Below are 15,942 nucleotides of genomic sequence, written 5' to 3' on the forward strand. Positions count from 1 at the left end.
CTAGGTCAATAATAAGAATTTATTAACATTGTAGCCTCATCATGAAGTAGTAGAGGGGCCTGTCTCAACAGAAGAATTTCTCCAGATGAAGAGAAAACTAGGTTCCATGGAATGTCAGGTTCATCAGTTACTTCAACAGAACAAAGATTTACGCAAGGAGAGAGATGATCTACATTTACTGGTAGGTATTAAAAAGAGATATCAAGTTGCCTTGGAATTCACAAAAGTGGCTCGCATTTGGTTTCATCATCTGTTATTTGATTTTTATCAAGTTGATGAAACAGCAATATTCATTTTTATGCCCCCATATAGTCAACATTGTAAGTAATTGTTAACACGGTTAATGCACTCAACTGTCAGTTCATACCATTTTTGTTTCCTTCTTAGTCCACTAACGAGGAAGTCAATTGGGACTTTAGGTTTGCACTTCATCTGTCTGTTTTACCAGAAGGTTTAATAGCACTAAAGGAAAGTTGGGATTGATTTTGGGGATTATGGTCCAAATATTTAAGGAACAGGAGGCCCGAAATAAGCAATTTTGAAGTTTTCAAACAATAACTTGTGTTTAAGTGGAAGAATCTCTCTGAAAGTATACCACCAGTTTCCATACCATTTAGGTATGGTTATTAATGACTTTAGGGGGTTATGGTTCAAAATGTTTTGAAAATGAGGGGCAAAAAAAAGGGGAGAAACAAGGTTTTTCCAATCAATGGATAGTTAAAATTTATGGAACTCATACACATTTGTTAAGAACTACAACATGCAGGCAGAGTTGGAATTTTTATTGTGAGTCATAATAGCACAGCAAAACAAGTGCTTATTTTTTAAGTCACGCCATTAGTTTTAAAATGATTCTGAAGTAGAGTGAGCCCTACCTCACCTACAAAAAAAGTTTACTTGCATGGTTTACTGACAAACATTTTAATAATTTTGAACCTTAATAATTACAGGTCCAGAAATTAACCAAAGAAATCACAATCTTAAGAGAACATACTCAGCAACATATTCAGACATTACCTAATGGTTATGGTCAGTCTGATGATGTCCAGAATAGTCCCATTAGAAATCCAACTAGGCCACAGTCCATGTTTGAGCCCAGAGATCAACAGAGATTGTCCCAAAAGGTAGGTCTTGTTTGAGCCCAGAGATCAACAGAGATTGTCTCAAAAGGTAGGTCATGTTTGAGCCCAGAGATCAACAGAGATTGTCCCAAAAGGTAGGACATGTTTGAGCCCAGAGATCAACAGAGATTGTTCCAATAGGTGGGTTATGTTGTGAAAAAGAAAATTCAAAACCACTCAATGAGATAAAAATCACACTAAAAACAATATTTATGTCATCAGCTGCACTGACAAAAATACTTTGTTTTAAAAGACACGAAATATATCAAGGTGTCTTTCAAAATTTTGACTAGGAAACAATGAAAAAAAGAAACAAGTCATCAAAATGCAACATTAGATTTGATCAAAGGACATGATTTATAATTCAAAACCTCTAATTAAGTTAAAAGTTCACTCATATTTTTTTCTAACAACACCATTGACAAGTTTACATTTCAAAGTTCTGTTTGTAACACTTTGTTAACAATACTTTTTTATAATAAAATCTCTCAGTTTAGAATATAGCACCTGAATGTTGCCATTGTAAAATTAATTGTTTTGTTAAAAATTGTGGAAAAAATTGCATATTCAAAATCTGCATTAGGGAGCCTCCATGTGGGAACTCCCCCACAAAGAGTGACAGTTGGCAGGTTTGATGTTATTATTAAGTCTTTTGGAGAACAAATGACAAAAACAACAATCTGATGACACACTTAATTACTTTTTCAGAGTCAGTCTAAAGATTCTTTGCCGTCTGCTCATTCATTTTCTAATCTTCACATGCAAGAAGAAGGGGTAAGTACCGTTTGAATTTTTCACATTTCTCATTTATATGCCTTTTATAGCGGACTATGAGGTATGGGCTTTGCTCATTGTTGAAGGCCATACTTTTCATCTCATTGTTGAAGGCCATACTTTTCATTTGGTCTTTTATAGAGTATTGTCTCATTGACATCATCATACCATATTTTCTTATTTTTATATCATTATAAACATGAACACTTAGTATATGTGATATGTCTGAGGCACAATTTTTGTGTTACCTATGTTAGAAACAGTCAAACTCAAGGATATTAAAGTCAGGGATTTATACATACTGTGGATTTAGTATTATTTTTCGGATACCAATTTTTCGTGGATTTTGTGGTTACAGGTAAACCACGAAATTAAATGTTCAACGAATGACAAATTTTCCTTAGGCTTTGACAAATCCACGAAATCAAATATCCACAAACATGATAATTTTCCTTAAACCACGAAAATTGAAACCCACGAAAATAAATGAATCCACAGTACGGAAAGAGATATATGAATATGAAACTGGGAGATGTATATTGCTTAAATGTTCTTATACTCATTATTAACTTAATTAGGAAGGTTAGAAATTTTATTTCAGTGTGAAAGAGAAAGAGTTCCTTCCCTTCATGATGAAGCTAGTGCAGAACTTCAGAAACCTGTAGGACAAGATGTGTCTCATTATGACTGTCCAACATCGCTGCCTCTTGATAATAGTGCAATAAACCAAAGGTATGATTGTCTGCGTTAACTACCTCTCAATAGTTGTATACAATAAACAAAAGGTTTGACTGTCAAATTAAAAGATCATAAAGGAGTTGGTCAGGTAAGGACTGATTTTGACCTCAAAGTTCAGGTTCATTTGATGAAAGATTTTAGATACTTTTAAACACTTAAATCTCTACTTCAGTCATTTAAATTGGGACAATATCTCTAATGCGCCTTGAAATGAGGAACTCAAAAAGTCAAGTGTAAACAAAAAATCTCTGTGGAGTGATATTTGACACATTTCTATGATAAACAGATCACTGAGCTGAACCATGTGTGTTCATTCAGAAAATAGTGGAACACAGAATAAATGTGTAAATACTATGGAGCTATTAAATGTGTTCAAAGTATTAAATTTTCAAAAAATTATTGTGTTGAAAATGGGATTTTTTACTATGAGGAGCCACATCACAAAGGGATACTCAGGGTTTGCTAATTTATGGGAAAAGTAATCTCACTTCATTCTCCGAAAATTTAACCTCATATGTGAAAATGTCTCAGCTCCGAAATGAGCCATCATACCTATCCAAGTTAACAATATGGACTGAGCAACAGAAGAAAACATTACCATTACCGCCTATGGAGAAACTAATACGCATCTTGACCCAATAAGTTTATGTGAAAGATTTGAACTCATTTAACAATTATAGACACTCAAATTCAAGCTTATATATGAAAAATCTATTAAATATGCCATAATATGTCACTTTTCAGGAAGTTTTTGTCAAGCATAAGTAGCTGCATCCGTGTTCATTCTCAACCTCTTTCAGTCTAACAATAAACCAAAATGCAAATAAATTGAAGATTTCAGTAATTTAGCCTGACTTTCTGATGCTTGCACCTGATACATGTGCATTGTATTGTCAAAAACAGCCCATATTTATGTAGCAGAATAATTCTACTGTCCAATAAATAACTAAAAGTTTACATTTGAACAATTTTGTACAACTGCTATATTTTGGAGTCAAAAGGGGTTTTATTGGGCCTACTCCTATGTTAAGTTTTTGAATTTATCACTTCTCTTATTGCCAGGCTTTGTGGTCAGAAAATTTTCGAGCACGATTTTTGTACTCAGACTCAAGAATGAACCAATCAAAATACTAGATTTCATGTTTGAGCATGAGCACTGAGCAAAGTTTTAAGACTTCAACCTCAGAAGTTGTAATTCAAGTCTTCTTAACTCCAAAGTAGTCTCAAATATTGTAAAAATTTAACCATATCTATAAAATGTCATGCTCATATATACATGCAATTTTTTGAACATTTATTAATAAGTGGGTGATAAATTCTCAAATCAGGTTTTAAAAGATGAATAATAATGTAATAAATATGAACATAAGTTTCATTTTCTGTATTTTCAGTTTCTCAGAACATTTTATGGATGATGAGGAATTAAATAGTTGTCATGGAAACATACATGAGATTGATCCTGATTTACCGTCACAGGAAGTCATTATGGAAAAGACGGAAAAAATCACCAAAAATATTCAAGAACTGTATCAGTCTGGACAAACAGGCAAACATGACAGGTAAATATTATGTCACTGCTTTCTTCTTTTCTTGTCCAGTTGTCTCCCTTTGAAGTTTTTGAGCTTTTTATTTTGACTTTTGATAACTGACCTTCTGTCTTGAATTTTACTCAAAGTTCTGTAGTTCCATTTTTTTAGCTCACCTGGCCCAAAGGGCCAAGTGAGCTTTTCTCATCACTTGGCGTCCGGCGTCCGGCGTCGTCGTCCGGCGTCGTCGTCCTGCGTTAACTTTTACAAAAATCTTCTCCTCTGAAACTACTAGGCCAAATTTAACCAAACTTGGCCACAATCATCATTGGGGTATCTAGTTTAAAAATTGTGTCCGGTGACCCCGCAAACTAACCAAGATGGCCGCCATGGCTATAAATAGAACATAGGGGTAAAATGCAGTTTTTGGCTTATAACTCAAAAACCAAAGCATTTAGGGCAAATCTGACACGGGATAATATTGTAAATCAAGTTTAGATCTATCTGCCTTGAAATTTTCAGATGAATCTGACATTCCGTTGTAAGGTTGCTGCCCCTGAATTGGTAATTTTAAGGAAATTTTGTTGTTTTTGGTTATTATCTTGAATATTATTTCAGATAGAGATAAACTGTAAAAAGCAATAATGTTCAGGAAAGTAAGATCTACAAATAAGTCAACATGACCAAAATGATCAGTTGACCACTTTAGGAGTTATTGCCCTTTATAGTCAATTTTTAACCATTTTTCGTAAATCTTAGTAATCTTTTAGAAAAATCTTCTCCTCTGAAACTGCTGGGCCAAATTATTTGAAACTTGGCCACAATCATCATTGGGGTATCTAGTTTAAAAATTGTGTCCGGTGACCCCGCCAACTAACCAAAATGACCGCCATGGCTATAAATAGAACATAGGGGTCAAATGCAGTTTTTGGCTTATAACTCAAAAACCAAAGCATTTAGAGCAAATCTGACATGTGTAAAATTGTTAATCAGGTGAAGATCTATCTGCCCTGAAATTTTCAGATGAATTGGACAACCTGTTTTTGGGTTGCGGCCCCTGAATTGGTAATTTTAAGGAAATTTTGCTGTTTTTGGTTATTATATTGAATATTATTATAGATATAGGTAAACTGTAAACAGAAATAATGTTCAGCAAGGTCAGATTTACAAATAATTCAACATGACCAAAATGGTCAGTTGACCTCTTTAGGAGTTATTGCCCTTTAAAGTCAATTTTTAATCATTTTTCGTAAATTTTATATATCTTTTACTAAAATTTTCTTCTCTGAAACTGCTGTGCCAAATTGATCCAAACTTGGCCACAATCATCTTTGGGGTTTCTTGTTTAAAAAAGGTGTCCGGTGACCTGGCCATCAAACCAAGATGGTCGCCACGTCTAAAAATAGAACATAGGGGTAAAATGCAGTTTTTGGCTTACAACTCAAAAACCAAATAATTTAGAGAAAATCTGACATGAAGTAAAATTGTTAATCAGGTCAAGATCTATCTGCTCTGAAATTTTCAGATGAATTGGACAACCTGTTTTTGGGTTGCGGCCCCTGAATTGGTAATTTTAAGGAAATTTTGCTGTTTTTGGTTATTATATTGAATATTATTATAGATATAGGTAAACTGTAAACAGCAATAATGTTCAGCAAAGTAAGATCTACAAATAAGTCAACATGAACGAAATGGTCAATTGACCCCTGTTAGGAGTTATTGACCTTTGTAGTCAATTTTCAATCTGCTTCCTTTGTTTAATATTCACATAGACCAAGGTGAGCGACACAGGCTCTTTAGAGCCTCTAGTTTTCTTTTGGAATGCAGAATTTAGGCAGTAAAATATATATTTATAAATAGGAGAGGCAATAGGTACCAATGTTTGAGAAATTATTTTAATAAAAAAAAAAATAATAGTGCCCTGATCATGCCCTCAATTTGAAGGTCTCTGTGTATACCTGAGTTTGTTTAATTACATATCTATTGCATTTTCTCAAAAACTACAATTTAGAATTTCCTGAAATTTGGTATTCAACTTCATGTGAGCATTATTTTTTTGTATTTTCATATTAATCCATTCTTTTTGTTATTAAATGGAGATGAGTGTTGACCAAAGCCTGTATATCAACTAAAAGTGTGCATGATCAGCGTGTAAATATTCCTATAAAATAACAAAAAGAACCATACAATTTTGATAAATACATTTATATTTTACAACCACATAATTATGAATTGTATGTTAAAACTATTTGTTGGTTTTCATTTGCATTGTCTTAGGAAGTAAATAGTTATCAAAAGTACCAGCATTATAAGATAGTACGCCAGACACGCTTTTCATCTACATAAGTAAGCGTATTCAGGAACTGACATTTTATTGAGAAATTAAATAAAAAGAATAAAATGCTCTTTCAAATTTACAAATTCTCATGAAAAATACATGTATTGCATATTGAATTATTTAACTGAATGTGAAAGATTTGTGTACTTTGTTATTTTACAGTTTTGGACCATGTGCAGATAAGATCCATAACGCTGTTACAGAAATGGCTTCACTATTTCCTATTGTAAGTTTCCCTTATCTTTGTATAAATCAGTAATCTTAATTGCTGTTTAAGGCAGAAGACTCAGAAATAACTTCACCAAAATTGATTGTCAGCTAATCTGAAATGTTCATGTCCATATGAGTTACAATGTAATAGTTTGTAGTACATAGTGATATCAGTGAGACCAGTATACCTCAGGGACCAACTGAAGTGGATGTAAGCTAAAATAAGCAACCGTACAACCTTCAACAATAAGAAAAACCCATACAGTATAGACGTCTTTAAAAGGCAGTGACATGAAAAATGTGAAACTAATCAAAAGAGAAAATTTACAGCCTTATTTATATATGAAAAATGACTCAAGGGTTACAATTATGTGTCACAGCATCATAATTGACAAACACTATTGTATTATTTTTAGAAAAAAGAGTAAATGTAAAATCTACCAAACATTACACACAAATGTATCTTACACTTTACTAAAGTTTAGTAAGTAATTTCTTATATTTAGAATAAACACTAGACAACTTTATAGAACTTTTCATAAAAAAAGTCAGACATTGGAATCATTATTATAAATCTTCTTATCCTTTTTCTATTGCTGTGGTGTTTTTCCTCCTTTAAAACTTGATGTCTGTCTTTAACTGCCTCACCTTTTGGAATTTTCTCTGTTTTGTTGTAATTTATGTATATAATTTTAATTTCAGAAGCCAAAATCAGAGAGTGTAAAATGTGCTCTACATTTATTAGTGAAGAGTGCGGGGCGCTTACAACAAGAATGTTACGAAACAGGTGAAGGTGAACCGTATAGGACTCAACAAGTGATGCAAGGGGCATTTGATATCGCTAAAGCTGTTAAACAATTAGTCACTTTGTTTCAGTGATATGTGCAATATAAAACATGAGATTTTATCATTTGGGGGTTGTCTCAAAAGTCTTAATAACTTGACAGGAAAACTTTTGAGAAATCCTTTATTAATGTAGTTTTAAAAGTTTGTAATTTATTTAATTGAAAATGGCAAGATCAGATTCATTGTAGGGTACTGCAGATATTTTTAACTCTTCATGCCTTCATCATTTTTCATTAGCAACATTATTAATGACAAAGACTTAGATAAAGAAATGAAACTTGTCCAGAGTTCATTTTGAAGCTTTTTTTTTTCGGGAGACTTAATGTCACATTACGAAAAGAATTAAAATTTCTTTTCTCTCAATAAAATCTGTTCCTTTTAAACATTCATAGCTCTAACGGTAGGCAATATTGGTGTGTTGCTTAAGCTGAAATAAGAATACCAGTGCTTTAGGATAAACAGAAATGCTATAGAGATATTAAATTGTTTATATTTTATTAGATTCATTATACATACATTAAAGAGGGTCTGGTCTGGATGGGGTTGACAAAATAGGGAATTATGGGTAAAAAGTGTAAAATTAGAGGATAAAAAAAAAGAATAGGGAAAACATATATAGGCAAAAAAAAATGAATAGAGAATAATTGGCTGCATAGAGAAATATGATCTAAAGAAGAAAGGAATGGAAGAAACCCATCCAGGTTTGATAAAACTATCCAACATCACTTCATGTTAAAAGTAGACTATAAGTAAAATGAAACAAGAATTCATCTACTAATCCATTTGGTTGTTGTCTCATTGAAATCATCTTTTAGTCCTTACACTTTTATGTATTTATACCATGAAATTCTCTTTAAAAGTTCTTTCTGCTATACATTATGTAACACTAGGTGCTTTTAAAATTAGGATTCTCTAAAATTAAAGATTAATTTCAATGCCTTAATTGACCAGGTCTAGTGTGTTTCAAATCAAATAGAGCAGCCCTAAGCCATGGTTTATCAAATTCAACTGTTGTTTTAGACTTAGACTAAATCGAAAACCCCAAAAGTTTGTTATTTGTAATTGCTCAACCTATTTGTGTCTTTAAAAAATAGAATTGCTTCCATGATTTTATAGAGTAGCTCTGACTTCCGTTTTTATATAGCAGAACTGTCCTTATACATAGAAAGGTGTATGGTCTGTTTGATATCATATCTGATCTTGCACATATATATGGCATTTAATTCAGTGTGAATGCACAATAAATTGTACATAAAAGATGTAAGTGCTAAATCTGAAAGGTAACATATAACTACAATTTACCCAATAATCTAAGTCTTATTTTGGATTAGTTATAGGTGATAAAAGTTACTCTGGATATATCATAATTTATGGAATACCAATTTTCTTTGATTTCATTCATCTTGGTAAACCAAGAATTCAAATGTTCAAAGAAATACAAATTTTGTAAAGGCTTTTAGTCAGACTTTTGCTAAACGGAAAATTCTAATATCCGCAAAAAATCAATGAAATTTGAATCCATGAAAAAAATAAATCATCGAACATTTTGTCATTGTTTAAATGATAAAGTTAAGTTGTTGTGGTATTGATATCTTGGTACACCTAAATAAAGGGAGATAACTCTTTATTATATCAGAAATGTGTTTTTGATAGTGAGATTCTCAAATGCTTTTTAAAAAAGCATTGGTATGAAACAGAACAAAAATATTCTGTGTTTTTTATAAGCTTGAATCACTTTTAATAAAAATGGTGAGCAGAAACATATTAGTGATTCATATGAGTTGTTCCCCTTGCTATATATCCACCTCTTTCAATCTACTGGGATGGAGCTTATTTATAATGACAACTAGTAAAACAGTTTTGTTAGGAATAGTAATGTGTGATGTTGTTATCACATTGTTGTTTATAGATTTGACGTCTGACTGATGATAAACGTATGACTCACCTTTACCTATAAGAATTAAGTTGTCCAACGATTGATTTTAAGCTCTAACCACTGATCAGAATTGCCCAATTATAATTTATATTGCAATCATGTGACCTTCAGTGTAACATACTAGTCACCATCATCAGCCAATGAAATCAGTAGGTGATTTAGTCACTGCAATTATGTCATCCAATATGAAATCTTTTTTGTATGTTTGTTAAATATCAACCTATTCAGTGGAAATTGTGACTTTTTATTTCCCGTAAATTTACTGCAGCTTTGGCAATCAAAGAACTTGGATTGTCCTCTTAGGTCCTAGTGGCTCTTATTTCGTGGCATAGAAAATAAAAGTACTTTATGATTGTAATAATAATTCTTTCGGGAAATAACTAATTAAGAATTACTCATGAAAAATTTAAAGGCCACTGTGGTGTTTCATATATTAGCAGGACACAATATTTGTGGCATGTCACTTCAGAGCTAAAGACATTGATCAAATTATCTACTGATATCTTGTTGTTGATGATGTTATATGTTTAAGTATTAATTTGTTGTTTTTTGTGTTGTTTGTTGACCTATTGTAAAATATTGTATTTAGGGGACAAAATGTACATGTCAAGGGGGGAGTGTAGTTAGTTACACACACTATGTCTGTTGTTAGTTGACCTATTATAGAAATATTTGTATTTTGGGGACAAAGTGTATATAAACAGGGGGGAAGTGTAAGGAATGAAAGAAACATTTTAGTAGTGGCAATGTTTTATTGTAATTAGTCAAGGGTTGTGCATATACATTTTTCTTCCCTTTATTTTCATAGTGCAGAATGTTTTAGTCTTTTACCTAACCACACATACACTTGTGTCCCAACTAATGCTCCTCAAATAACATTACTGTAAACCAATCTATTTTTTGGGGATGGTTTTAACCCTTTCTAGCATTTTTCGCAGCCATTTATTTAACTTGATGAAATACTGTTATATTTTTCTGTCTATGAAGAAATAACATAAAAAAGTGGTGCACAATAAATAACCAGCGTAGCTTGGGTTTCTTCTTATTATTTATACAATAAAAGATCCAAGGTATGTAAACATTTTCTCTTATATGAATACATCATCAGATTTTGTTAGTTTGTCAAGATTTTCTTGTTACTATTCTACTTATAGAACTTATGTACATAAATCCCTTTTGAAAATCATTTGGATTGTAAGTTGATATATATTAGATTTTTGTCATATATGTAAATGTTTCGTCATAATCTTAGATATTAATTAGCACAGTAGGAACAAACATATTTTTTTTTGCTACTATTTATTAGTGTTAAAGCTGATAGCTTCATATTATGCATTTATTATTAATTCTCCCCAAAAAGATGATACTTAATTTGAACTTGGCCCCTAGCTGTCCCTATAGATTATGTGATAGATAGTATGGTCAAAATATGAGCTGCTTCGGATAGAAATAGTTCTAATGCAAATGAATATGTGCCATTATCAATAGAAAATTCATCAGTTATCTTTTTTGGGTTGAAAAAAATCTTTCTACAAAGATTTTAACTGTTTGAAAATTAAGTTGATATATAAACCCTAAAAAAACAATATCCAACTTTTATATCATAATTAAATGTTTCAAAAACAACAAAATTCCTATACATGTTCATGTATATGTGCACTTGCATAATGTTGATTTCTATCCTAAGCAGCTCATATATAAGTTAACAATTTTTCCCCAGTTCTTGTAGTATTTTATATCAAACATATGATTAAGATAAATGGTTGTATTTACTTATTTTGTCACAAATAAAACAGTTGTATGAAAATGACTCTTTTTACTGATTATTTTCTTTCAAATGGAACTTTTGTTTTGTCCTAATTAACATCGTGTATTTTATTTATATGCACTTTTCTATGACATTTCTGATGATAAATTATCACAAAATATTCCTCCTCCTTTTGTTATGGAAAGCCAAAAGTGTCAAAATTCCAACATTGTTATTCTTTAATTGTAAGTATTTAAATCATAATTTTACAATTCCAATTTTGTACCAATGGAGGAGTTGTGATATTCACAAACTTTTATTTACAGAGAAGCACTGTTACAAATTAAGAATCTGAAAGTTGGAATTTAAAATTACAGCATATATACTTTCAATTTTAGAATTGCAATATTGGAGATTTGACACCTTTGGCTGTACATATCTTATTAAAGTGATGTTGGAATGCAATGTAGGAATTCTTACGATTTTATTAATTTATGGTCACATGACTTTAAACTGATTTACCTAGAGTGCTTAACTTATATAATTGGTTTTCTTTCAATATAGTTATTGTTATTATTAGAGACAAAAACAAACTCTTATGAACATATTTGAATGAAATTGGAGCACTACATTTCACACAAAATAATTACTGTAAATTCAGAAATTATTGCGAGGTTTTTATTATTGCGAAAAATGTGACAAAGTTGAAAACGCAATAACTTAAACTCGCATTATGAAATGTTCTATATGAATTAAGCAGTATTATTCTCAAAATTGTAATAATAATTAAAATCGCATTTAAGTCTAAAAAGACAAAATCGCAATAATAAATGCACGCAATAATTTCTGAATTTACAGTAAGTAATTGCTACTTTGTATATCATGCTATACCATACTGTCAGATGAAATAGTTTCGATTGACTTTACAATGCTATTGTACTATTTATCATCTTTAAACTGTTATATAAACCCTAACCTTGTTACTAAAGGTGTCAGTAATTTATTTACACATGATATTAATTTATGATACTATCTGTTACCCAAATTATTATACTATTTATATAGTCAACATTCTCCATACAGTTTCATTTTATGGAATATATATTAATTTATTTTTTTCCTATATTTAAGAAGGCCACAACCCAATGAAGGTTAATTACATTAAGATACACAAAGCTTGATCCTCTCTTGTAGCCTTTATTTTATTTAATTATAAGTTATGTAATACACTTGCAAGGTCAAGAGTCTTGCAAGGTCAAGAGATCAGTAGTTCAAACAAAATGTTATATGGGACATTGTGGCCTTCTTGCCAATGGGACTTATTAGAATTTGTAGTTTCAGAAACTAAAGAAAAATGGTAAATTTCAATGTTCAAACCTCTAAATGAAAATAATGTCATGTCATTGGTTAATTTCAATAATTTAGGATGTTTTAACCAATCATAATAATCTTACAATAAAGTGAACACATTTGAAAATATTACCCCAAAATTGCATTAGATTCTGAATCAACGAATTACACATATGATTTATTTGTTTGACCAATTATTTTATTATTATAAGCATTTATGCATGTGTTTTATACTGTACCTTTATATTAGTATCAAGTTATTTAAGATGTATTTATTATTGTAAGATTCCCTTATAATAAAACGCATGTCTGATATATAACGTATTATTTATTACTCACTTTCTTTTGACAGTATCAACAGTTACCCTATTTTCTTTGGTTCTCATCATCCATAAAATAAAGCAATTATTTTTATAGTGACCAATTTTTTCACCTTACTTTTACTTTATTCAATAAAGAAAAACATTCTTCTTCTGTCATATCCCACATCTTTAAACCATTGTCTTTAATGATTCTCTAGTCATTTCTAAGTTAACAGTTTTCTCCACATTCTAGCCATTGATATGTTAACAGTTTTAGCAAACATTTCTAGCCATTGACATATGTTAACTGTTTTATCCAGTCTCTAGCCATCAATATATGTAAACATTTTTCCTGTCTCTAGCCATTCCTAAACTTGCTCCAGTTTAACTGCTTGTCATAATACTTCCCTGCCCTACATGCTTTCAAACAAAGTGGTGAGCTTCTTCCATTCGTTCTTGAAGTGCCCGTGCTCATTTGTTTTGTGGAATTTTCTTCAAATAATCAGGTACCTCATACATAAGGTCCACTGGTGTGGCAACTTCGCAACCTAACATCATGCTATGAGGCGGTACCTCCTGTGGTCTCATGTTGAGCTTATCTATATGCCATCATAATGTAAAGCCTCTGTCACACCTTACCGGATAGCACGAACGAACGCCTAATGGATGAAAATAAAAGTTGACCATTGACAAAATTGTTATCCGTTGGGAGTCCGTTGGTGTACTGATCAAATAAAACGGAGGTGTAACAGATGCATATCGGACACACACCTAATATGCAACGTACAAGAAACAGACACATACCGAACAGAACGGAAGTCGAACGGAAGAGGACTGCATACAACGGACGCCTAACTGAAGCGTACTGGATAAAACGGATGAACAAGATATACGGTAAAATCAAAGGCGACAATAATAAAACATGTAAATCACATAAATATTCAAAATGTTTCTTTGTAAGGGGTTTTGTTTTGTTCTTCAAAATTCCACCAAAGGGTAGTGTCTGGACTGAATAAAAACTGCTTGATTGTGAAGATGTGCCTATACTCTAAGATCGATTATGAATAATATGAGTTCATGAACCTTAAGAAATCTGACAAATTAATAATTGGCATTTCTGACGCGAAATTTTCAATTGTCATTTATCCGTTTCAGATCCATTCACCATCCCTTTTATCCGTTATACGTCCGGTAGAAGTCAGTTTCTCATCCGTTCAACATCCGTTTTATTCGTTAAAATACTGAGTACCGAACAAAACGGACGCCTAACGGACGTTCAAAGGACAGTTTATCTGTTCGACGTCCATTCAAAGTTTTGAACATGCTCAAAATTTTCAAAATTTTCCACCGGACAGAACCGACGTTGACGGATAAAACGTACGCTTAACGGACATGCAACAGATCTGGACAGACGTCTAACGGATAAGAACGAACGTCTAACGGACATGAAAGGACTGAAAAAAATTTATCCATTAGGAGTCTGTTCGAGCTATCAGGTAAGGTGTGACCGAGGCTTTAGGCATTTAGCAGTGTCAATAGGAATTGTGTTCATCAACATTTTTGTCAATGTGCTATTGAATCATTCTACCATTCCGTTACACTACGGATGATAGGGCGTAGTTCTAATCTTGTCCATTTAGAATTGCCTCTCAAGTTGTGCGCCTTGGTCAGAGTGAACTACAGTATGTGATTACCTCTGTTACTAGTAATATATTGGCAACAGTAGATGCAAGCATGTAAGGCATTTGGAAATCTTTCAGTTCATTTACTGTAATAAGCGTTCATGGCTAGAATATACTTTTGTCCTCTCGGTTTTAAGTAGTTCTCACAATATATCCATTACAATTCTTTCCATTGTGAAACCCGATTTCTTCAGCTGCATAGGACCCGTTTGTAGTTTATTTGGACATTTTCTTTTCTCACAGACTTCACAATCGATCATATGGTCTACACGGTCTTGTCCTAAACCAGGACAGTAGAACCGATCTTTGATTCTAGAAAGTGTTTTCTGAATGCCAAGGTAACATAACGTCTTGTTATCATGAAACTACATTCGACGTCTTTCTATGAGGGCTATTATCACTCTACTCCTACTGAACACATTTGCGTTTTAATGCTAAATTTTATGTTTCATTTTCAGGTCATAAGTACTTAAAACCTCAAGCTATCTTGCCAACTGTCACTTTGGGTTTTTGAAGTTTAACAAACATTGCAATGAGCTGTGGTCGGTTCAGAGATCAATGTTTGGCTATACAAAAAATTACGACATAGTGTACCACCGAAAAAAGTTCTTTTCTGGTGACACAAATATTATGTTCTCATTTTGATAAGGTTCTACTTTCAAAAGCAATGGCTATCAATTTCCTGTGATAGCACAGCACCAATAGCGATATTACTCGCGTCTTGTATAAATGGTCTAGATAAGTCTGGATAAGCGAGAATGTGTGCTTTAGTAAGCTTTCCTTTCAAGGCTTCGAAAGCTTCCTAGTATTCTTCTGTCCATATGTACTGCTGTCTTTTTTCTTAAAGATGATGGAGACATTTCGCGATTTTTGCAAAATGTTCTATGTACCTATAATAACCACACATACCCAAGAATGAACGTAATTCTCTTGCATCAACTGGAATGGAGCTAATCCTTGATTGTCTATACCTTTTCTGGGGTCGTGACGACATGCACACGAAAGTTTACTTTCTTTGCAAAACGTGTGCACCTTTTTGGCTTAAGCTTTAGGCCTCTCCCTCCAGCCGATCAAAAACTGAACGAAGATTCTCCTCAGCGGACTTTCAAACTACACTTCTATCGTCCAGATAAACTAGACATATACTCCACTGTAAACCCTTTTCATCAATCTTCTAAAGGTTGCCGGTGCACAGGCCAGACTGAATTGCATCTGTCGAAATTGAAACAGTCCCGTCGTGAGGCAAATGCAGTTTTTCGCCGATCTTTCTCTTCCATTTCCACCTGCCAGTACCCCAAAACAAAGGTCTAAAGAGGATAACCATTTATTTCCAGACGTTTGCTTCTAGATGTCATTGATGCAGGGTAATTGG

General features: G+C 32.5%; 1 protein-coding gene across 3 annotated transcripts in view; it reads left to right on the plus strand.

Moving 5' to 3' along the window:
• The window catches only part of LOC134681112 (ARF GTPase-activating protein GIT2-like), a 40,240-nt gene extending 32,063 nt beyond the window's left edge, over positions 1–8,177 (plus strand). The window contains exons 14-20 of one of the 3 annotated variants that reach the window (XM_063540541.1): positions 35–181; positions 951–1,124; positions 1,830–1,895; positions 2,497–2,627; positions 4,025–4,192; positions 6,660–6,723; positions 7,410–8,168. In XM_063540541.1, coding sequence (XP_063396611.1) covers positions 35–181; positions 951–1,124; positions 1,830–1,895; positions 2,497–2,627; positions 4,025–4,192; positions 6,660–6,723; positions 7,410–7,586 — 927 coding nt within the window. In that variant the 3' untranslated portion in view covers positions 7,587–8,168. Of the gene's footprint in view, positions 1–34; positions 182–950; positions 1,125–1,829; positions 1,896–2,496; positions 2,628–4,024; positions 4,193–6,659; positions 6,724–7,409 lie in introns of all 3 variants that reach the window. The other 2 variants (XM_063540542.1, XM_063540543.1) reach the window with 2 other exon arrangements.
• The last annotated feature ends 7,765 nt before the right edge of the window (positions 8,178–15,942 follow it).

The sequence above is a fragment of the Mytilus trossulus genome, chromosome 8 (genome assembly GCF_036588685.1).
Source record: "Mytilus trossulus isolate FHL-02 chromosome 8, PNRI_Mtr1.1.1.hap1, whole genome shotgun sequence".
Taxonomy (NCBI): domain Eukaryota; kingdom Metazoa; phylum Mollusca; class Bivalvia; order Mytilida; family Mytilidae; genus Mytilus; species Mytilus trossulus.